The 23,343-nt window shown below is 49.3% G+C and overlaps 1 protein-coding gene and 1 long non-coding RNA gene across 2 annotated transcripts in view; both read right to left on the reverse strand.

Annotated features, from left to right (window-relative positions):
• Window positions 1-152: 152 nt before the first annotated feature.
• Window positions 153-13,510, reverse strand: LOC132389400 (uncharacterized). Its single transcript, XR_009510517.1, has 5 exons — window positions 13,431-13,510; window positions 12,952-13,113; window positions 3,988-4,185; window positions 2,948-3,043; window positions 153-242 (listed from the first exon to the last, which is right to left on the reverse strand). It is a non-coding gene; the product is annotated as an uncharacterized LOC132389400 (long non-coding RNA).
• A 313-nt stretch (window positions 13,511-13,823) lies between these two features.
• The window catches only part of LOC132389391 (uncharacterized), a 30,346-nt gene continuing 20,826 nt past the window's right edge, over window positions 13,824-23,343 (reverse strand). The window contains exons 6-7 of the mRNA XM_059961918.1: window positions 19,754-19,849; window positions 13,824-13,975 (exon numbers count right to left, since the gene is read on the reverse strand). Of these exons, the coding sequence (XP_059817901.1) occupies window positions 13,824-13,975; window positions 19,754-19,849 (248 nt within the window). The remainder of the gene's footprint in view (window positions 13,976-19,753; window positions 19,850-23,343) is intronic.

The raw sequence follows: 23,343 nt of genomic DNA on the forward strand, positions 1-23,343 counted from the left end.
TGGATGGTGCTGAAATTTGTCACAGGGAGGAGAGAGGAACCTCTGACTCCATCATTCACACCCCATCCCCTGCATCCAGCAGGTAAACTGGTCTCTGAGAAGCTGTATTTTACAGTGTGAGATGGAATCCATACAGACAGAGGAATTCACACCTGGGCTCGTGTCTCCTGCTGGAACAGAAGATGATTTCTGGGTGTGTTCTCCAGACACTGACCCATCGGTCTGTTTCCCTGTGGAACTACCTGTGTGTAGAATAGAGGAACAGAGAGAGTGAGAGAGTGGAGACACTGATGCAATCATCATGAGTCAGAGGAACAGAGGAATAGGTGCGTGTAGAAACCAACATCACACAGGGTCTCTCCACTGTCTCTCCTGATCATTCCCTTCAGTGGGAGTTGGGATGAGGTTCAGGAATCAACATGTGGATCAGTGTTCCCTTCAATGATCCCCACCACTGATTCCTGACCTGCACTGTCCAGCTATGGGTCTGTACACTTCCAGTGTCACTTCCTCTCCAGCCATCTCTCACCCCGTCCACTCAATTGCCCCTTCGTCGACCCCAATTTCCCCTCCTATCTGTCATTCACTCCATCCAACCCTCTATCCTATCACCCTCTTACTTCACTCCCTCTCACCCTTCTCTGCACTCACCACCCTCACTCCCCTGCAGACTACTCACCGGTTCCATCCACGATTCTCCACTCTTCCCTTTTCTCCCTGTCACACTCTCCCCTCCATTCTCTTCATTCCCCTCTCCTGCCCTCCCCTCCCTCCCCCACTGTCAGTCCTTCACTACTCCTTCAGCACTTACCCGCGTACCCTTCACCACAGACCCTCTCAACCTCCATCTTCCATAGCCCTTCTTCACCCCCACTCTATCCTCTCCTGACCTACCCTGTTCCTCATCTTCTCCCTCCTCCCCCACGTTGTCCCTTCCTTCCACTCTCCCTCACTCACTTCCCCTCTCTCATCTCCTCTCCTACCCTGTCCCTAATCTCTTCTGCTCTCTCACTCATCCCCTCCCCTCCACACTCTCTAATCCTCTGACTCCTCGACCACTCATCTCCATCCCTCCCTGGGATCACACACAATCTAAACACCCAGATCTGTGGAGATGAGCGGCAGACATCACAGGGACTGTAATGGGTTTCCGTTGTTCGTGTATTCCCCAGTCCGACACAGAGTGTTGAGCTACAGGGTCAACAGGGTCTAGTCTGTGCAACCTGCTATTCTGCCTATTCTCAGTGACCCACCCGTGGACCATAGTTCCGTATACTGTTCCCATCCTTGTACTTATCCAAACATCTCCTCATTGCTGCATTCAAACCCACATCCACCACTTCACTGACAGCTCATTCCACACTCTCAGTACCCTCTGAGTGAAGAGGTTGACCCTCAGGACCCCCCCTTCACTATTTCACCTTTCACCCTTAACCCATGACCTCTGTAATATCAGTGGAAAAGCTTGTATTGACACGACCTGTACACTCATTATATATACCTCGTTCTAATCTCCCCCTCATTCTCCTTCCCTCCAGGGAATGAAGCCCAAACTTATTGAACCTTTCACTATAACCCAGGTCCCAGCAATTTCCTTGTAAATTTTCCCCGAACTCTGTCCAATCTTATTGACGTCTTTCCTGCCAGCAGCTGACAGTATTCCAAATCAGGCCCCGCCAACGCTTTATACAACTTCACCATAACATCATGATCGAATACTTTGATTTATGAAGGCCAATCTTCCAAACGCTCTCTTCACGACCCGATCTACCTGTGATGCCACTTTCAATTATGAATCTCTATTCCCAGATTGAACAGGGAGAGAAACATTCCCCTCAGTGATCTTCTCCTCTGACTCCAGATCCGGTGGTGGACAAACCCAGCCTAGATTCTCCAGTCATTGCTTCCTGGGTTCCCACTAGTTCACTGCAAATATGAACCAGTCAGAGAACTGTGGTGTGGGGAAACACCACTGGGGAGATGGGAAGTAACAACACAGGAAGAAACTATCAACTAAAATCAAATGGGTTAACAAATCCCACACTATCCCCTCCACTCCCCCGGGCGATTCACACCTCCCTCTTCAGTCAACCCTCTTCTTTAATCTCACACCCCATTCCTCTCTCATAACCATCCATCCTTCCTATCTGAGACACTGAAATCCCTCCCCTTAATTCTCCCGCACTCCACACACACAACCCTTGCCATTCACTCCATCTTTCTCCTGTTAGACACTCCATCCCTCCCTCTCCCAGACACCACCACACTGTCTCCTCAGTTCCTCTGATACTCACTCAGTACATCCCACTTTCCTCTATTACTCTGTCCAACAACTGGGATCCACCTTCCCTCTCCATCCCGTCACAGTTCCTGCCTCTCCTCTCTCAATCCTCACCGGTCTCTTCCCCCTGATCTGTCAGTCTTCCTCTCTGACCTCTCAGAACATCTCTTTGACACTTACCCCATCACTCTCTGCTCAATCATCTCTCTCATCTCTCTAAAAGCCACTGTGACTCACTACCTCACCCACATCCATCAAACTCAACCCAGTCCTGACCCTATTCGTCACCCCATGATACAACCTTTTCAGAAAGACCCATCGAACCTCTATCATTCACCAATGCTCCAGTCCCCCATTGCTCCACTACTCTATCTTACTCATTCCCCTCCATTCCCTTGTTGGTTCTCTCTCCTGCCCTCTCTCCTACCTTCCCATCTATCCCTCCTTCCCTTCCAGTCACCAGTGGTTGATGACGAAGCAAATGCCTTCACCAAATCTGAGCTCTCTTGAACTTCACAGAAATTTCACACAGACAGGAGGGAAGGAATAACTGAACACTCATTGGCAACCCTTTACGACGCACATCCAACAGCTGTATTGGGCTATGAGAAGTTCAACATCACAGAGCGAGAGACTGAGAGACCCCGATGGCACAATAACTAATACCTGAGGACCTCTCTCCCACTGAGACAGAGGATGGTGATGGGGTGGGTTGTCCTGTAGATGATCCATCGGGCTGATCCATTGTGGAAACCTCCAGGTCTGGAACAAAGTAACAGAGACATGGGAGAGTGGCAGAGATTAAACAGGGACAGTAATTCATAAAGATGAGAGACTCGACAGATGCTGAAAATCCAGAGCATCACACACAAAATGCTGGAAGAACTCAGCAGGACAGACTGCATCTCCGGAGGGGAATAAACAGTGAATGTTTTGGGCTGAGACCCTTCATCAGCACCTTCTCTCGGTATTCTTCCTCTCGAAGGGGGAAGAAGCCAGAATAAAGAGGTGGGGAGGAGTATATCTGGCAGGTGATAGGTGAAGCCAGGTGAGTGGGTGAGGGAGGGGGTGATTTGAGAAGCTGGAAGGTGATACATAGAAGAAGTAAAGGGCTGAAGGAGGACTAATCCCATTGGAGAGGACAATGGACCAGAGAATAAAGGAAGTGAAGAGGGTGTCCAGAGGGAGATGATGGGCAGAAGGACTAAATAGTGAGCCGGAAAGAGAGGGAAAGAGAGGGAATTGGTCGGGGTATAAATTACTGGAAGCTAGAGAAATCAATGTTCATGCTGTCAGTTTGGGCACTACCCAGACACAGTATGAGGTGTTGTCCCTCCAATCAAAGTTTGACCTCATCATGTCAGTAGCAGAGGCCTTGGACAGACATGTGAGAACGGGAAAGGGAAGTTGAATTGAAATGGGTAGCCACTGGGACAACAATTGGAAAAGGAGGTCTCTGATCTGAAGCGATACCAAAACCATCCAGTCCCTGTACAGCAACTCTCCCTCGTGAATGTCTGTGACTGGTCACTACTCTCAGTCAAAGCCCAAATGAATATTTGGGGCTGAAGGAGAGAAAGTTCGTTCCCTTCAATGATCCCCACCACAGTTACCCGAGCTCGCAGACCCTGGGTTTCCTGAATTGTGAAGGATCTGCTATCAGTGATCCATGGGATTCACAGCTGTGACCGACAGGGAATCTGTACCTGAGCTCACAGACACAGCTGGTATGGTGGTCAGACCCGGACCAGGTTCACCTGTCACTGATCCGTGGGGTTCTGGAGTTGTGTCTGAGTGGGGATTGGTACGTGAGCTTGAAGACCCTACTGTGGTTGTGTTCAAACCCAGACCAGGTTCTCCGGTTGGTGGTCCCAGGGATTCCCAAGTTGTGTCAGAATGGAAATCTGTAATAAGAAGATATACAAAGGATAGTAACGCTGTAAACAAGGTTTACATTAGATCAGGAAGAAACTCAATGACAGGGAATCTGAGACACAAATCCAGGTCAAATCTGTCCTCTGAAATACACACACTCCCCTCTCCGTTGGTCTTTAATACTCTACCCTTGTCTCTCAAATCCCTCTCCTCACATCTCCCTCTCTCGGCATTCAATCTGTCTTGATCACTCTCTTTTCAGTCTCTCCATCCCTCCCTCCAGTTGGAGTGTCACTCTCACCGATCTCTCTGCCCAACTCTCCTCACACAGTCATAACTCTCTATTCAGTCACCACATTCCTCCCATTCCAGCACCCCACCTCTCTCTCCATCCCTCTCTCCTGTGTATTTTCACCCATTTCCTTCTGTCCACGTACTGAATTACTCAAATCCCACTCCGGTTGTTTCTATGTCTCATCAGTTACCGTGTAACTCCTCACAGTCATTCCTTCCTCCTCTCTGTGACCATCCTCTCCTCTCAACTACAATGGGAGAAGGAACATCAGGATTTCACTGTGACAGATATATGGATGGAAATCTCTGTGGTCAATCTCTCTCTCTCTCAACACTGGGGGAGTTTTCTGCCGATTCTCGAGTCATAGAATCACAGAATAAAAAGTGATGCAGCAGACTGTAAGATCGTCACAGTGAAAATACAAAGAATAAAAATAATAATAAATAAGCAATAAATATCGTGAACATGAGATGAAGAGTTCTTGAGAGTGAGTCCATAGGTTGTGGGAACAGTTTATGAATGGGATGAGTGTTGACTGAAGTCTTACCCCTTTGGTTCACCAGCCTAATGTCTAGGGGGTAATACCTGTTTCTGAACCTGGTGGTGTGTGTCCTGAGGCTCCTGTCCCTTCTTACTGATGGTAACAATGCAAAGAGAACATTGAACATAGAAATCTACAGTACATTACAGGCCCTTCTCCGCAATAACCATGGTGTACAAAGGCTGATGTAAACATTCTCCAGAAAATGTCTGGAATTTCCCTACAACATAGCCCTCTATGTTTCTAACTCAAAGTACCGACCTAAGAGCCTCTTAAAAGACCCTATTGTATCTGCCTCTACCACCATCACCGACAGTGCATTCCACGCACCCACCACTCTCTGTGTGAAAAGCTTAGCCCTGACATCCCCCTTGTACCTACTTCCAAGCACCTTAAACCTATGCCCCCTCGTGTTAGCCATTACAGAACTGGAAAAGCCTCTGACTATTCACAGGATCAATGCCCCTCATCATCCTATACCCCTCGACCAGGTCACACTTCATCCTCCATTGCTTCAAGAAGAAAAGGCCAAGCTCACTCAACCTATTCCATAAGGCATGCTCCCCAATCTCGGTAATATCCTTGTAAATCTCCTCTGCACTCTCTCCATAGTATCCCAATTCCTTCCAGTAGTGAGGTGAGCAGAAGTGAACACTGGACTCCAAGTGGGGTCTGACCAGGGTCTTGTATAGCTGTAACAACACTGTCAAATTGTGCAGCAGCTTTGAGTGTCCTATGGACATGGACCCCAAGATCTCTCAGATGCTCTACACTGCCGCTAGTCTTACCATTAATATTATATTGTCTTCAAATTTGACCTACTGAAGTGAAGCACCTCACATTTATCATAGTTGAACTCCATCTGTCACTTCTCAGAGCAGCCCTGCATCCTATCAATGTCACGCTGTAACCTCTGACAATGCTCCAGACTACCCACAACATCCCCAACTTCTGTGTCATCAGCAAACTTACTAACCACCCCCCCCCCACTTCCTCATCCAGGTCATTTATAAAAATCACAAAGAGGAGGGGTCCCAGAACAGATCCCTGTGGAACATCACTGGTCACCATCCTCCATGCAGAATACAAACCATCTACAACCACCATTTGCCTTCTGTGGGCAAGCTGATTCTGGATCCACAAAGCAAGATCTGCTTGCATCCCATGTCTCATTACTTTCTGAATGAGCCTAGCATTATCAAATGCCTTACTGAAATCCATATACACTGCATCCACTGCTCTACCTTCATCAATGTGTTTCGTTACATCCTCAAATGATTCAATCAGTTTTGTAAGGCATGACCTGCCCATGACAAAGCCATGCTGACTATCCCGAATCAGATTATGTTTCTCCACAGGCTCATAAATCCTGCCTCTCAGGATCTTCTCCAATAACTTGCCCATCACAGAAGTCAGACTCACTGGTCAATAATTTCCTGGATTATCTCTACTCCCTTTCTTGAACAACAGAACAGCATTTGCAACCTTCCAAACCTCTGGTACTTCACCTGTCCTCATTGATGATGCTAAGATCATCGCCAGAGTCTCAGCACTCTCTTCCCTCACTTCCCTCTGCAGCCTGGGGTATATCTCATCTGGTCCCAGCGACTTATATAAATTAATATTTTTCAAATGTTCCAGCACAGTCTCTTTCTTAATGCCTATATACTCAAGTATTTCAGTCCACTGTAAGACATCCCTACAATTGCCAAGGTCTTTTTCACTAATGACTGCTGAAGTAAAGAATTCATTAAGTACCTCTGCTACCTACTCCGGCTCCATGCACATTTCCACTATCGCTCCTGACTGGTCCTATTCTCCCACGGCTCATCCTCTTGCTCTTCACATTCTTGTAGAATGCCTTGGGGTTCTCCTGAATCCTGCTCACCAAGGCCTTCTCTTGGCCCCTTCTAGCACTCCTAATCTCAATCCCGAGCTCCTTCCTGGCACCCTTGTAATTTTTTAGAGCTCTAACAGTACCTAGTTTCTTAACACTTTTATTTTCTCTTATCTAGATTCCAATGATCCAAGAACTCAAAACCCTGCCTCCTACACCATCTCCTCAGCCACCTGCACTACCTTCCTGTTCTGACCTTCACGAGCTCGTGGCAACAGGAGTAATCCGGAGATTACCACCGTGGAGGTCCTGCTTTTCAGTCTCCTTCCTAACTCCCTAAACTTACTGCGCATGACCTCTATCCCTCTCCTATCTCATTGGTACCAACATGTACCACGACCTCCAGCTGCTCACCCTCCCCTTCCAGAATATTCTGCAATCGCTCAGAGACATCCTGGACCCCAGCACCCAGGAAGCAACACACTATCCTGGTGTCTCTTTTCCTGCCACAGAATCTCCTGTCTGTCCCCGAACTATCGAGTCCACTGTGACTATTGCTCTGCCTGACTTCACCCTCCCCTTCTGAAGTTCAGAGCTGACCACGGTGCTACTGATCTGGCTGCTGCTGCCTTGCCCAGACAGGTCACCCCCCTCAGCAGTATCCTACCTGTTGCTGAGGGGAATGGCCACAGGGGCACTCTACACTGACTTCCTTCTCCCTTTCCCTCTCCCGGTGTTCACCCATCTGCTCCCCGAATTCTGCACTCTGGGTCTAACACCTGTTCACAAGTCGTATCTATCAATTGTTCTGCCTGCTGGGTATTCCTGAGTTCATCCATCTCCAGCTCCAGCTCCTTTATGGGGTCTTTCAGGAGCTGGAATCGGCTGCAGTCATCAGGGAGACTATCCGGTTCCAGGAATTCCCACATCCTACAGGGGGACCATAGAGAGGAGCTATAGGCAGGTAGTCACTCCAGGGCCTCGGGAGACAGAGAAGTGGGTAATAGTCAGGAGAGGGATGGGCAAGAGACAGATGCTAGAGAGTACCCCTGTGGTGGTCCCCCTTAAGAATAAGTACTCCTGTTTGAGTACTGCTGGAGGAGACGGCCTACCTGGAGGAGGCAACAGTGGTCACGCCTCTGGGGCAGAGTCTGGCTCTGTGGCTCAGAAGGGTAGGGAAAGGAAGAGGATGGCGGCAGTGATAGGGGACTCTATAGTTAGGGGGTCACACAGGTGAATCTGTGCACACAGAAAAGAAACGCGGATTGTAGTTTGCCTCCCAGGTGCCAGGATCCGGGATGTTTCTGATTGCATCCACGATATCTTTAAGTGGGAAGGAGAACAGCCGGAGGTTGTAGTCCATATTGGTACCAACGATATAGGCAGGAAAAGGGAGGAGGTCCTGAAAACAGACCACAGGGAGTTAGGAAGGAAGTTGAGAAGCAGGACCTCACAGGTAGTAATCTCCAGATTACTGCCTGTGCCACGTGACAGTGAGTATAGGAATGGAATGGGGTGGAGGATAAAAGTGTGGCTGAGAGTTTGGAGCAGGGGGAAAGGATTCAGATTTCTGGATCATTGGGACCTCTTTTCGGGCAGGTGTGACCTGTATAAAAAGAACGGGTTGCACTTGAATCTGACGGGGACAAATATCCTGGCAGGTGGGTTTGCAAAGGCTCTGCGGGGGAGAGATAAAATAGAATTGCCGGGGTGTGGGAACCAAACTGAAGTGACGGAGGAAAGGGAGGTTGGGTCACAAATAGGGAAAGTTTGGATACAGTGCGAATGGGAGGATAGGCAGGTGATAGAGAAGGGATGTGCTCAGACCGATGGTTTGAGATGTATCTATTTTAATGCGAGGAGTATTATGAATAAAGTGAATCAGCTTAGAGCGTGGATCAGTACATGGATCTATGATGTTGTGGCCATTACAGAGATTTGGATGGTGCAGGGGTAGGAATGGCTACTTCAAGTGCCAGGCTTTAGATGTTTCCGAAAGTTCAGGGAGGGAAGAAAAAGAGGTGGGAGCGTGGCACTGCTGATCAGAGATAGTGTCACGGCTGCAGAAAGGGAGGAAGTCATGGAGGGATTGTCTATGGAGTGTCTGTGGGAGGACGTTAGGGAGAGGAAGGAGTCAATAGCTCTACTGGGTGCTTTTTTATCGACCATCCAATAGTAACAGGGACATCGAGGAGTAGATACAGAGACAGATTGTTGTGGTGGGAGATTTCAATTTCCCAAATATTGATTGGCATCTCCCTAGAGTGAGTGGTTTAGATGGGATAGAGTTTGTTATCTGTTTTCAGGCAGGTTTCTTGACACAATATGTAGATAAGCCGACAAGAGTACTTCATCTGGTGTTGGGAAATGAACCTGGTCAGGTGTCAGGTCTCTCACTGGGGAAGCATTTTGGAGATAGTTATCACAATTCTATCTCCTTTACCATAGCACTGGACAGGGATAAGAACAAACAACTTAGGGAAGTGTTTAATTGGAGTACAGGGAAATATGAGGCTATCCGGAAGGACTTGGAAGCATAAATTGGGAACAGATGTTCTCAGGGAAATATACAGCAGAAATGTGGCAAACATTCAGGGGATATTTGCATGGAATTCTGCAGAGGTACATTCCAATGAGACAGGGAAAGGATGGTAGGGTACAGGAACCATGGTGTACAAAGGCTAATGAAAATCTAGTCAAGAAGAAGAGCTTATGAAACGTTCAAAAACCTAGGTAATGATAGAGATCTAGAAGACCATAAGGCCTGCAGGGAGGAGTTTAAGCATGAAATTAGGAGAGCCAGAAGGGGCCATGAGAAGCTCTTGACCAATAGGAATAAGGAAAACCCCAAGGCATTCTACAAGTATGTGAAGACCAAGAGGATAAGACATGAGAGAATAGGACAAATCAAGTGTGACAGTGGGAAATTGTATATGGAACCGGAGGAGATGGCCGGGTACTTAATGAATTCTTAGCTGCAGTATTCACTATGGAAGAGGATCTTGGTGACTGTAGGGATGATTTGCAGTGGACTTAAAAGCTTGAGCATGTAGATATTAAGGACGAGGATGTGCTGAAGGCTTTGGAAAGCATCAAGTTGGTTAAGTCACTGGGACCGGACAGGATGTACCCGAGGCTACTGTGGGAAACAAGGGAGGAGATTACTGAGCCTCTGGCAATGAATTTGCATCATCAATGAGGACAGGAGAGGTTCCAGAAGATGGGAGGGTTGTGGATGTTGCTCCCTTATTCAAGAAAGGGAGTATCAATAGCCCAGGAAATTATAGAACAGTGAGTCTTACTTTAGTGGTTGGTAAGTTGATGGAAAAGATCCTGTGAGGCAGGATTTATGAACATTTGGAGAGGCATTATATGGTTATGAATAGTCAGCATGGCTTTGTCAAAGGCAGGTCGTGCCTTACGAGCAGATTGAACTTTATTAAGATGTGACATTGAAGAAGGTAGAGCCATAGATGTAGGGTATATGGATTTTAGCAAGACATTTGATAAGTTACCACATCCCAAGGCTTACTGAGAACATAAGGAGGCATGGGATCCAAGTGGACATTGCTTTGTGGATCCAGAGATAGCTTGCTAAAAGAAAGCAAAGAGTGGTTGTAGACGGGTCATATTCTACATGGAGGTCGGTGACCAGTGGTGTGCCTCAGGGATCTGTTCTGGGACCCTTACTCTTTGTGATTTTTATAAATGTCCTGGATGGGGAAGTGGAGGGATGGGTTAGTAAATTTGCTGATGCCACAAAGGGTGGAGGTGTTGTGGATAGGGTGGAGGACTGTCAGAGGTTACAGCGGGACAAGATGCCAAACTGGGCTGAGAAGTGGCAGATGGAGTTCAACCCAGATAAGTGTGAAGTTGTTCATTTCAGTAGGTGAAATATGATGGCAGAATATGTTATTAATGGTAAGACTCTTGGCAGTGTGGAGGATTAGAGGGATCTTGGCGTCCGAGTCCGCAGGATGCTCAAATCAGCTGCGCGGGTTGACTCTGAGGTTAAGAAGGTGTATGGGGTATTGAATTCATCAATCGTGGAATTGAGTTTAGGAGCCGAGAGGTAATGTTGCAGCTATATAGGACCCTGCTCAGACCCCATTTAGAGTACTGTGCTCAGTTCTGGTCGCCTCACTACAGGAAGGATGTGGAAGTCATAGAAAGGGTGCAGAGGAGATTTACAAGGATGTTGCCTGGATTGGGGAGCAGACCTTATGAGAATAGGTTGAGTGAACTCGGCCTTTTCTCCTTGGAGTGACGGAGGATGAGTAGTGACCTGATAAAGGTGTATAAGATGATGAGAGGCATTGATCATGTGGATTCTCAGCGGGTTTTTCCCAGGGCTGAAATGACTAGCACGAGAGGGAAGTTTTAAGGTACTTGGGAGTAGGTACAAAGAAGATGTCATGGGTAAGTTTTTTTTTTACACAGAGAGTGGTGAGTGCGTGGAATGGGCTGCCAGTGACGGTTGTGGAGGCGGATACGATAGGGTCTTTTAAGAGACTCCTGGATAGATACATGGAGCTTAGAAAAATAGAGGCTATGGGTAATCCTAGGTAGTTCTAAGGTAAGGACGTGTTCGGCACCGCTTTGTCGGCAAAGGGCCCGTATTGTGCTGCAGGATTTCTATATTACTATCTTTCTATTCCACTATCATATCTGCCACCCTGCCTGCACTGTACGATGGGTAACAAAGACCAGATCGTTTAACCTGTTTCTTTGGCCTCAGCCTCTTCTTACCAAAGCCTGACAACTCCTACCCTCATCGCTGACCTCCTCTCAACAATGGCCGCCCCGTTTGCCACTTCTGGACTTTTATTTAATTTGCAGTGCTCTGCTCCCTGCGCTGATCAGACCTCTGGAATGTTCGAACGCCTGTCTCCTCCTTCATCGCTACAGGTCGGGATGAAATTCTGGGACTGACCATGGGGATCAGCGTTCCCTTAGATGATCCCACCACCAATTCCTGAGCTGTGGACCATCCTGCATCCATTGTTTCTCACCCCACCATCCCCACAACTGTCTACAGCTCCCTCTCAGCACCCCTCCTCCCTCCAGTCTCCATCTTGTATCCCAGACCTCTCTCCCATCCCCACCTACAATCTCCCTCTATTGTTCTCGTTTTCCTCCCTCCTCCTCACTCCCTTCACTCTCCCTCCTCTCCACATTCCCACCTCCCTCCACCCCAGTCATTCCCCTCTCCCCCCTCCATTCTCTTCAACGCCCCCCTCCCTTGTGATGTTCATGTGATCACCATGTGTAACAGGGCAGCCGGGGGGGGGGGGGTGGATACAGGGACTCAAGTCACCGCATTGTAGCAAGGATGTGGAAGCGTTAGAGAGAATGCAGAATAGATTTACCACGACGATGTCTGGATTAGAGAGCAGGTCTTGTCAGGAGAGGTTGAGTGAGTGAGGACTTTTCCCTTTGGAGTGAAGAAGGATGGGAGGTGACGTGATGGAGGTGTACAAGATGGTAAGAGGCATAGATCGTGCAGAAAGCCAAACCTTTTCCCTGGAAAGAAGTGACTAATAGCAGGGGGTGTAATTTTAAAGTGACTGGAGGAAAGTAGAGGGTGGATGACAGAGGTAAAGTTCTTTACGTGGAGAGTGGTGGGTGTCTGGAACAGGCTGCAAAGGGTGGTGGTATAGACAGATACATCCGGGGTGTTTAACACACTCATAGGTCCCTGGATGACAGAAACATGGAGGGTTTTGTAGGAGTATGTATTCACGTCGATTTGTACTTCAGGGAGTGCAAAGCACAGAATCAAGTATCGCTGTGATGACTGGACGCTCTTGTATCAATTGTTTGGTGGCAATAAAAGTAAAGGGGAGGGTTTAGACTGATCTCAGAGTGTGTCTTCTCAACATTGTGGGCTGAAGGGCCTGTGCTGTGCTGAACTGTTCTGTGTTCTATGATCTCTGTCACAGGTCAGACTGGGCAGTTTCATTCTGACCCCGGTGTGAAGGGGGATACGGGAAAGGTGATCACAGAACACTGGCAGGGCAGCCGACTGGAAAACAGCCCGTGGTGTGTTTTGGTGACTCAGGACGTCCCAGAATTTCCCCACAACTACCACACTGCTGTGTCACGGGGGAACGGTGACCTACCTGTACAGTACACAGCAGTATTCCAGGTCGGCTTCAGTCGATATACAAAGTAACCGGAGCAGTTTTTCAACCCGATCTCCAGGCTCCAGTGACAGGTGTTTTCACCCACAGTGAAGCAGACGATCCTGGTCACCTCCCCCTCTCCCACGTTGGGATGGGGACCTGGAATGAGATTTATAAACACTGTAAAATGTACCCGGTCCCACAGTACAGCGGGGAATGTGAATCAGGACCCACTGTAAATCAGTGGTTCACAACCCACGGTCCGGTCCGGCCTCAGTCAGCACTGAGCTGCTGCCCTCTCCCTCTCCACCCCACCCTCCCCGCAGCAGCACCTTCATCTTCTGAATGAGCCTCCCCTGAGGGACCTTGTCAAACGTCTGGGGGATCTCACTGAAACCTATCTGAAGAGATCCGGGTCATCAGTCTGACCCTCCCCAAAAATAAACAAGCCCCATTGATGTAAATTCTGACCCTACCGTTTAACTAGCCTGGGTACACCCCGGAACAGCGATACTGTGGTACGACCGTCTCGGGAATCTTCCATCCTCCAGAACTGAAACAACAATCAGAGAGTCAGTCCCTGATCTGAGGGAGTTTATTCACTCAGAGAGACATGGGAAATTACACTCACCCTGTCCGTACCCTGTCTCTGGTCAATAACCCCCCAAACCTGTGAATTCCCTCTCTGTTGTACCTCTCCCTTGTCTCTACCCCGAGAATATGGGATCTCCCCTCTCCCTGTATTTACTCCCCATCTCAGTGTAGTCACTGATGATCCCAGTCTCCCTGCATTTCCCATTCACACACCCCTTGTTCCCCTGTTTACATTCCCCTTCTGTGTCCAGTTTCTCAGTGATTATCTCCTCACTTTACCTGTTAAATCTGTACCATCCCACTTCAAGATTTCCATCATCCATCCATTGTCCACCAGTACACTCAGTGTGGGAACAATCCGTGCTCCTCCAGGGCTGATCCAGGACGGTGTGGGTTCCACACGGATCACCGAGTGTGGAGTCTGTGACTGAGGGACAGAACGATGTTCAGTGTTAATGTACAGCTCACGTTCCCCATCCTCTTTCTCTGCCAATCACAACCCCCAACTGCACTTCCACCCTCAGCAACCCCCGGGCAACAATATTGATTTTTATTCCTCGAAGGGACGTGAGTTTCAGAGTCTGAGCCAGTGTATAACTGCCCCTCCAGAGGTTCCCTTGAGAAGGTGGTGGTGGTGGCCTGTCCTTGGCCTGTTGCAATCCTTGATGTGTGGGGACACCCACAATGATGATCCGGAGTTCCAGGGTTTTGACCCAGTGACACTGAAGGAGCAGCAATGTATTTCCAAGGCATGGCAATATGGAATTTGGAGGGAAAGATCTGGAAATTTCCACAACCCACAACTGTCCATAGCCCTCTCTCAGCATCACCCTTCCTCTCCAGCACCATCTCAACATCCCTCCTCCACTCCAGTCCCGTCTCAGCATCCCTCCTCCACTCGTCCCATCTCAACATCTCTCCTCCAGTCCAGTCCCCTCTCAGCATTCCTCCTCCACTCGTCCCATCTCAGCATCCCTACTCCACTCCAGTCCCCTCTCAGCATTCCTCCTCCACTCCAGACCCATCACAACATCTCTCCTCCAGTCCAGTCCCGTCTCAGCATCTCTCCTCCAGTCCAATCCCGTCTCAACATCCCTCCTCCACTCCAGTCCCCTCTCAGCATCCCTGCTCGTCCATTCCTGTCTCAGCATCCCTCCTCCAGTCCCGTCCCGCCTCAGCATCCCTCCTCCACTCCACTCTCAGCATCCGTCCTCCAGTCCAGTCCCATCTCAGCATCCCTACTCCACTCCAGTCCCCTCTCAGCATCCCTCCTCCACTCCAGACCCATCTCAACATCTCTCCTCCAGTCCAGTCCCGTCTCAGCATCCCTCCTCCACTCCCCTTTCAGCATCTCTCCTCCAGTCCAGTCCCGTCTCAGCATCCCTCCTCCAGACCAGTCCCGTCTCAGCATCCCTTTTCCAGTCCAATCCCGTCTCAACATCCCTCCTCCACTCCAGTCCCCTCTCAGCATCCCTGCTCGTCCATTCCTGTCTCAGCATCCCTCCTCCAGTCCCGTCCCGTCTCAGCATCCCTCCTCCAGTCCAGTCCCATCTCAGCATCCCTACTCCACTCCAGTCCCCTCTCAGCATCCCTCTTCCACTCCAGTCCCCTCTCAGTATCCCTCCTCCACTCCAGACCCATCTCAACATCTCTCCTCCAGTCCAGTCCCGTCTCAGCATCCCTCCTCCACTCCACTCTCAGCATCCCTCCTCCAGTCCAGTCCCATCTCAGCATCCCTCCTCCAGTCCAGTCCCATCTCAGCATCCCTATTCCACTCCAGTCCCTTCTCAGCATCCCTCCTCCACTCCACTCTCAGCATCCCTCCTCCACTCCAGACCCATCTCAACATCTCTCCTCCAGTCCAGCCCGTCTCAGCAACCCTCCTCCAGTCCATTCCCGTCTCAGCATCCCTCCTCCACTCCACTCTCAGCATCCCTCCTCCAGTCCAGTCCCTTCTCAGCATCCCTCCTCCACTCCACTCTCAGCATCCCTCCTCCACTCCACTCCCCTTTAAACACTCCTCCTCCACTCCAGTCCCCTCTCAGCATCCCTGCTCGTCCATTCCTGTCTCAGCATCCCTCCTCCAGTCCCGTCCCATCTCAGCATCCCTCCTCCACTCCACTCTCAGCATCCCTCCTCGTCCAGTCCCATCTCAGCATCCCTCCTCCAGTGCAGTCCCATCTCAGCATCCCTCCTCCACTCCAGACCCATCTCAATATCTCTCCTCCAGTCCAGTCCCGTCTCAGCATCCCTCCTCCACTCTCCTCTCAACTTCCCTCCTCCAGTCCAGTCCCGTCTCAACATCTCTCCTCCACTCCAGTCCCCTCTCAGCATCCCTGCTCGTCCATTCCTGTCTCTGCATCCCTCCTCCAGTCCAGAAGGGAATGACTTCCCCCCCCACACACACACCTGCAATCACCTTGCTTCATCCCACACACCAGACCTTAATCCCATCACCACCTCTGGCCTCCCTCCAATTTCCCTTCCCTTTCCCCTGATGTCTCCTACCCACCCTCCTTCCTCTCCCCTTGGTCTTCCCTCCACCCCAGTCTTTCCCCTCCCACCCCTCCACTCGCCTTCACTCTTCCCCATTCCCTTCCTCCCCACCGTGGCATTTACAATGTTTCCCTGCTCCCCATGTGTGTCAGGGCAGACTGGGTTGGGTGGTTCTGCTCACCTCATTATAGGAAGGATGTGGAAGCTTTCGAGAGTGTGCTCAGGCTTTTATCACTGGAGTGAAGGAGGATGAGAGGGGACTTGATAAAGGTGTGAAGGATGGGACGAGGAATGGATCGAATGGACAGCCAGCTATTTCTCCCCCAGGACGGATGTGGCTAATACCAGGGGCCATAATTTTCAAAGCTAAGTTTTTTCTTTTTTTTACACACAGAGAGTGGTGGGTGCATGGACGTCCTGCCAGGGATGGTGGTAGATTCAGATATATTAGGGGTATTTAAGAAACTGAGAATAATATTGACATTATCAACACGGATTCAGGAGACTGATGATTTGAAGGGTCGTGTGGGAGCTAAGGCTCCTGTTCCTCCTTCCCGATGGCAGCAGTGAGAAGATAGCATGGACTGGATGGTGCGGTCTTTGATGATGGATGCTGCTTGTAGATGTGTTTAATGGTGGGGAGGGCTTTTCCTGTGATGGACTGGGCTGCACCCACGACTGTTCTGATCTTGGGCATTGGTGTTTCCATACCAGGCTGTCATGCAACCAGTCAGAAATACTCTCCACCACACATCTATAGAAGTTGGTCAAAGTTTTAGGTGACAGACTGAATCTGTGCAAACTTCTCAGAAAGTCGAGGAGCTGCCATGCCTTCTTTGTAATGACACTTACATACTGGTCCCAGGACAGATCCTCTTATCGTACAAGATGTCCGTTCAAGAGTCTGATGACAGTGGGGGTAGAAGCTGTCCTTCAGCCTGGTGGTACGTGCTTTCAGACTTCTGTATCTACTGCCCGATGGGAGGGGAGAATGTCCGGGGTGCTGGCTGCTTTAATGAGGGAGCGAAAATGGGTAAACTGTGTCTCTCTGTACTTCTCCTTTCTACAGTAATTCTAATACTCTAATAATTTTTATTTTGAATAATCTAATAATAATCAGTTTATAATAATAAATTATAACTGAAGACACAGCGGATTTCTATAGATGTACCGTGGAGAGCATTGTAACTGGGTTTATCACCAACTGATATGGAGATACCAAAGCACAAGATGGAAAAAAGTTGCGGAGGGTTGTAAACTCAACCAGCTCCATCGTGATCACTGGCCACCCCACCATCGATGGCATCTTCAAAAGTCCCCGCGTCACGATGTCCCTTCATCACTGTCTTTCGAATGTGGAGTGGAGGTCTGACCTCGAATTCATCACAACCCTGTCCTGAAACCTTAACTTGACCCATGATTCCACTCTGACCCGAAAACCATTCCTACGAACTGATAACAAGGCCTATATCTGAGGCAATATCTTGATACAGATCGCAGTAGGGTGCCATCTTGACCATCTATTCTACAACACTCCCCAGACACCATCTTGGTCATCTATTGTACAACACACCCCAGACACCATCTTGAGAATCTGTTCTACAACACTCCCCAGACACCATCTTGACCATCTATTGTACAACACAGCACAGACACCATCTTGACCATCTGTTCTACAACACTCCCCAGACTCCATTTTGACCATCGATTCTACAACACTCCCAGACACCAGCTCAACCATCTATTGTACAACACTCCCCAGACACCATCTTGACCATCTATCGTACAACAGTCCCCAGACACCATCTTGACCATCGATTGTACAACACTCCTCAGACACCATCTTGACCGTCTATTGTACAACACACCCCAGACACCATCTTGACCATCTGTTCTACAACACTTCCCAGACACCATCTCAACCATCTATTGTACCGCACTCCCAGACACCATCTTGAACATCTATTGTACAACATTCCCCAGACAGCATATCAGGCACTATCTTGAATCGGTTAGTGGATGTAAATAACGTGGAACGGGTTGTGAGGTGGTGGGTGGAGAGAAGCTGTCAACATCTCTGAAGATCTATTCTGTGCCCCACACATTGACCCAATCATGAAGAAGGCATGCCTGCAGCTATAACTGATTAGAAGTTTGAGGAGATTTGCTTTGTTACCAAAGACTCGAGCAAATTTCTACAGCTGTGCCTTGGAGAGCATTGCAACTGGTTGTATCACCATCTGATATGGAGGGGCCACTGCACAGGATCGGTAAAAGCATGGTGTCAAGATGAGGCCACCCTCAAGGTGGAGGAGCAACACATATTCCATCTGGGTACCCTCCAACCTGATGGTATGAGTATCGATTTACTTTCCGGTGACAATATTACTCCACTCTCTTCCTATATTCCCATTCTGATCTTTTACTTCTCACCTGCTTTAAACTTCCCCAGGTCTCCTCCTCTTTCCGTTTCTCCAATGGTATTCACTCTCCTCTCCTATGAGTTACTTTCTTATCCAGCACTTGACCTTCCCAACCTCCTGGCTTCACCTGTCACCTTCCAGTTTCTCACTTCACCGTCCCACTCACTTACCCTTCCCCCTTGTCTGGCTTCACCTGTCACCTTCCAGTTTCTCACTTCACTCTCCCACTCACTTACCTTCCCCCTCGCCTGACGCCACCTATCACCTCCCAGCTTCTCACTTCACCCTCCCACTCACTTACCTTCCCCCTCGCCTGGCTCCACCTATCACCTCCCAGCTTCTCCCTTCACCCTCCCACTCACTTACCTCCCCTTCGCCTGGCTCCACCTATCACCTCCCAGCTTCTCATTTCAGCAGTTGTACAGATGAGCGTTTCTCCGGATGCTGTGAATCCAGAACAATGCACAGATAATGCTGAAGGTCCATCAGCATCTCTGGAGGAGAATAAACAGTCAAAGCTTTGGGCCATGTTACTTCTTGAGGACTGGAAAGGAAGGGGGCAGAAGCCCGAATAAGAAGGTGGAGAGTGTACAAGCTGGCAGGTGATAGGTGAAGCCAGGCAGTGAAAAGATGTCTGAGTATGTGATCAGGTTGATGCGAGAAGCTGGGAGGTGATATGTGGAAAAGGTAAAGAGATGAAGCAGGTGAAATCCAAAGAGACAGGACATTGGACAATGGATTAAATAGATGGAGGATGGGGACCAGAGAGAGGAGATGGGCAGATGAGGAGAGGGGAAGGGTTGAGAGGAGAGCCAGAATGGGAATGGAAAAAGAGGGAAGTGGGAGGGAGAAGAATTTACAGGATGTAAGAGAAATCGATATTCATGCCATCAGGTTAGTGGTGATCCTGACAGACGATGAGGTGTTGCTCTTCAAACCTGGGGGTGGTCTCATCAAGTCAGAGGAGGCTGTGGACAGTCATATCAGAAGGGAATGGTAAGGAGAATTAAATTGGGTAGCCACCGGAACAAGAATTTAACAAAGAGGTCTCTAATTTGAAAAGAAACAAAAACCATCTAGTCACCATTCACCACTTCTCCCTCCCAAAGTTTCTGTGAGTGGACACGTCTCTCAGACAAAGCCCCGATGAATATCGAGGACCAAAGGAGGAAAAGATCATTCTGTTCATTGACCCTCACAAAACCCATCATGAATAACTGAGCTCAGAGACCCTGCTGGGCTGGTGGTCAAACCCAGACCAGGCTCTCCTGACTGGGAATCTGTACCTGAGCTCACAGACCCTGCTGAGCTGGTGGTCAACCCTGGAGCAGGCTCTCCAGTCACCGATCCCTGGTGTTCCTGAGTTGTGTCCGACAGAGGGTCTGCAATAAGTAAAGATACAATGGAAGGGTAAAGTAGTAAACAAGTTTTACATTCAATCAGGAAGGAACTCAATGGCAGGAACAGGAGGCTCAAGTCCAGGTCAAATCTGAAATACACACACTCCTCTCTCCTTTGCTCTTTAATATCTCTACCCTTGTCTCTCAAATCCCTCTCCTCCCACTCCCGCATTACACCTCTCTCTCCACACCTCTCACCCATTTTCTGCTGTCCACGTACTGATTTACTCATGACCAGAATCAACTCGTGCCAGAGGGAGGACCTGGACCCACTGTGATTTGCCTATCACAATAGCTCTATAAATCAAATCAAATTAAGGTTAATTATCATTCAAACCATACATGGATACAGCCGAACGAGACCGCATTCCTCTGGGGACAAGGTACAAAACATTCAAAATAGCAAGCAAGCATTCAAAAACACTGAGTAACAGAGTTCAGAATATCGAGCAAAGAAGCATCTTCACTTGAAAAGGAAATCATACACAGTGCAAGACCCTGAGAGACAATGTCCAGCAGTCGATGGTACTGTCTCCTGGCAGTGTACAGACACATGCAATCCAGCCTGTCAGTCCACCGCTCAAACACGATAGGGCAGAGAGGGGTGGACACAGAGAAGGGGGAGGTGTGATGGAGGTGGGAGGGGAGGATGGTCACAGTGAGGAAGTGAGGATTGACTGTGAGGAGTTACACGGTGACTGATGAGACATAGAAACGACCGGATAGGGATTTGAATAATTCAGTACATGGACAGAAGGAAATGGGTGAAAACACACTGGAGAGTGGGATGGAGAGAGAGGCGGGATGCTGGAGTGGGAAGAATGAGGTGAGTGAAGAGAATGATGATTGTGTGAGCAGAGTTGCGCAGAGAGATCAGTGAGAGTGACCAACTGGAGGGAGGGATGGAGAGACTGAAAAGAGAGTGATGCAGACAGATTGAATGCTGAGAGGGGAGGATGTGAGGAGAAGGATTTGAGAGACAAGGGTGGAGGATTGGAGGAGGGGGAACAGAGGAAGATGATGGACAGGTGAGAAGAAGAGAAGGACCAAGATGGGAGTCGGAGTGGGGATGGAAATCGAGAGAAGTGGTAGGGGTAGAAATTACCGGGAATTACAGCAATCAATGTTTATGTCATCAGGATGGAGGCTACCCAGAAGGAATGTGAGGTGTTACCCCTCCATCCTGATTCTGGCCTCATCAGGTGAGTGCAGGAGTCCTTGGACAGACATGTGGGAATGGGAATGGGGAGTTGAATTGAAATGGGTAGCCACTGGAACAAAAATTTGGAAAGGAGGTCTTTGATCTGAAGAGATACCAAAACCATCCAGTCCCTGTTCAGCAACTCTCCCTGGTGAATGTCTGTGACCGGTCACTACTCTCAGTCAAAGCCCAGGAGAATATTTGGGGCTGAAGGAGAGAAAGATCGTTCCCTTCAATGATCCCCACCACAGTTACCCGAGCTCGCAGACCTTGCTGGGGGGGGGGTGGGGGTGGTCAAACCCTAATCAGGCCCTCCAGTCACTGATATCCGGATTTCCTGAGTTGTCTCCGCCTGGGAATCTGTACTGGAGCTTGCAGACCCTGCTGGGGTGATGGTCAAACCCAGACTCGGCTCACTTGTCTCTGATCCCCTCTAATTTCCTGTTTAATACCTCCAACCCTTGTCGGGCAAATCCATCTTGTCACGTGTCCCTCTCTCTGTCTGAATCACTCTCCGGTCAGTCACTCCTTCCTTCCCCCAGTTGGAGTGTCCCTTTCACTAATCTCTCCACGTCTCCACTTCCCCTCTGCATCTCCCCGTCTCCCCCTTTCCTCGGACCCTCACCATCTCCCCCTCTCCTCAGACCCTCACCATCTCCCTCTCCCCTCATCCTCAACGTCACTCCCACTCCCACTCCCTGTCTCCCCTTCCCCTCTGCATCTCCCCGTCATCCCCTTTCCTCGGACCCTCACCATCTCCCTCTCCCCTCTGCCCCTCCCTCTTTCCCTCTCCCTCTCCCAACTTCTCCCCCTCCTCTCTGCCCATCTCACTCTCTCTCCCCCTCTACCCCACACCTCGGGCGCACCCTGTGGTGGAGATGTCACGTGTCAGACCGTGATTGGAGAGAGTTCTGAGCAGGTGCAGAAATCTGAGAAAGATCGAGAAACTTCGAGAAGCATGGCCCTGTGAGACTCGTGTGGTTTTGCTGCTGTTGTCAATAAAATTCTATTCTTCCAGAATATGTTTCGTTATTAGAAACCCCCGGAATGTATTAATATATAGAATACAACACCGGTCTCACTGTCCCCTCGGCCTCTCCCCATCTCCCCTTCCCCTCGGGCGCTCCCTGTCTCACCGTTTCCTCCGTCCCTCCATGTCACTGCCTCCCCTTAGCCTATCAGTTCCTCCCCCTCACCTCGGTCTCTCCCTGACTCCCTCAGCCTCAGCCTCTTCCACACCTCTCTCCCTCCTCAGGCGTGTCCAGACAGGTATATGTAGTGCACCACAGGGGGCAAAAGTTTAGGGGTAACACAAGGGGGAATTCCTTTACTCAGAGAGCGGTAGATGTGTGGAACGAGTTTCCAGTAGAAGTGGTAGAGGCAGGTTCATTTAAAATAAAATTGGATAGGTATATGGACAGGAAAGGAATGGAGGGTTATGGACTGAAAGCAGGTCAATGGGCCTAGGTGAGAGTAAGCTTTCGGCACGGACTAGAAGGGATGAGATGGCCTGTTTCCGTGCTGTAATTGTTATATGGTTCATATATGTTTATCGGATCTTGTGAATAACTCTGCTATGGATGGCCCCAAGCCCAGCAGTGAAAGGAGGAGGGTTGGCATCGGGCTAACATCCCGTAAAAACCTACAGCTTCATGAACGGTAACAGAAGCTCCAGACATCTCATTCCCGGGAGATGAAGGACACATCCAGAAGAAGGGCTACACCTGATGATAAAGTGAACGACTGACCCAGGATGGGAGACTCTGTTGAGCTGCTCCTGATGGCCGATGCTCCACTGCGGGAGTGGGCTTATATATCTAAAAAATGGATTTAATTTGGCTGTTTTTTACATTGATCAAGAGCACACCCTCAGAAAGCAAAGGCTCAGAAAGGTGGCATCCATCATCAAGGATCCTCAAACCCAGGACGTGCTTTCTTCTCATTGCTACCACCATGAGGAGCCTGAAGGCAGACGTAATGTTTCAGGAACAGCTTCTTCCCCTCCGCCATCACATTTCTGAATGGCAATGAACCCATAAACATTACGACCTCAATATAACCGGAGACAGTCAGCAAGCACTCACACCACTGCAGCACAACATCACAAGTGTGACATTTAACAGGGTGGCGTGCCGAACCTGAAGGGATGTGCTTGTTCTTTCCATAGATAATACGTTTTCTCCGGGAGAATCGAAGATAATCGGAAAAAACTGAGTTTGTGTTGTTTTGTTGTTTGCTAACAGTTTTACAAATGGAGGGGCTGCAGTCGCCACCG

This window comes from Hypanus sabinus, unplaced genomic scaffold (assembly GCF_030144855.1).
Source record: "Hypanus sabinus isolate sHypSab1 unplaced genomic scaffold, sHypSab1.hap1 scaffold_556, whole genome shotgun sequence".
In the NCBI taxonomy this organism is placed as follows: domain Eukaryota; kingdom Metazoa; phylum Chordata; class Chondrichthyes; order Myliobatiformes; family Dasyatidae; genus Hypanus; species Hypanus sabinus.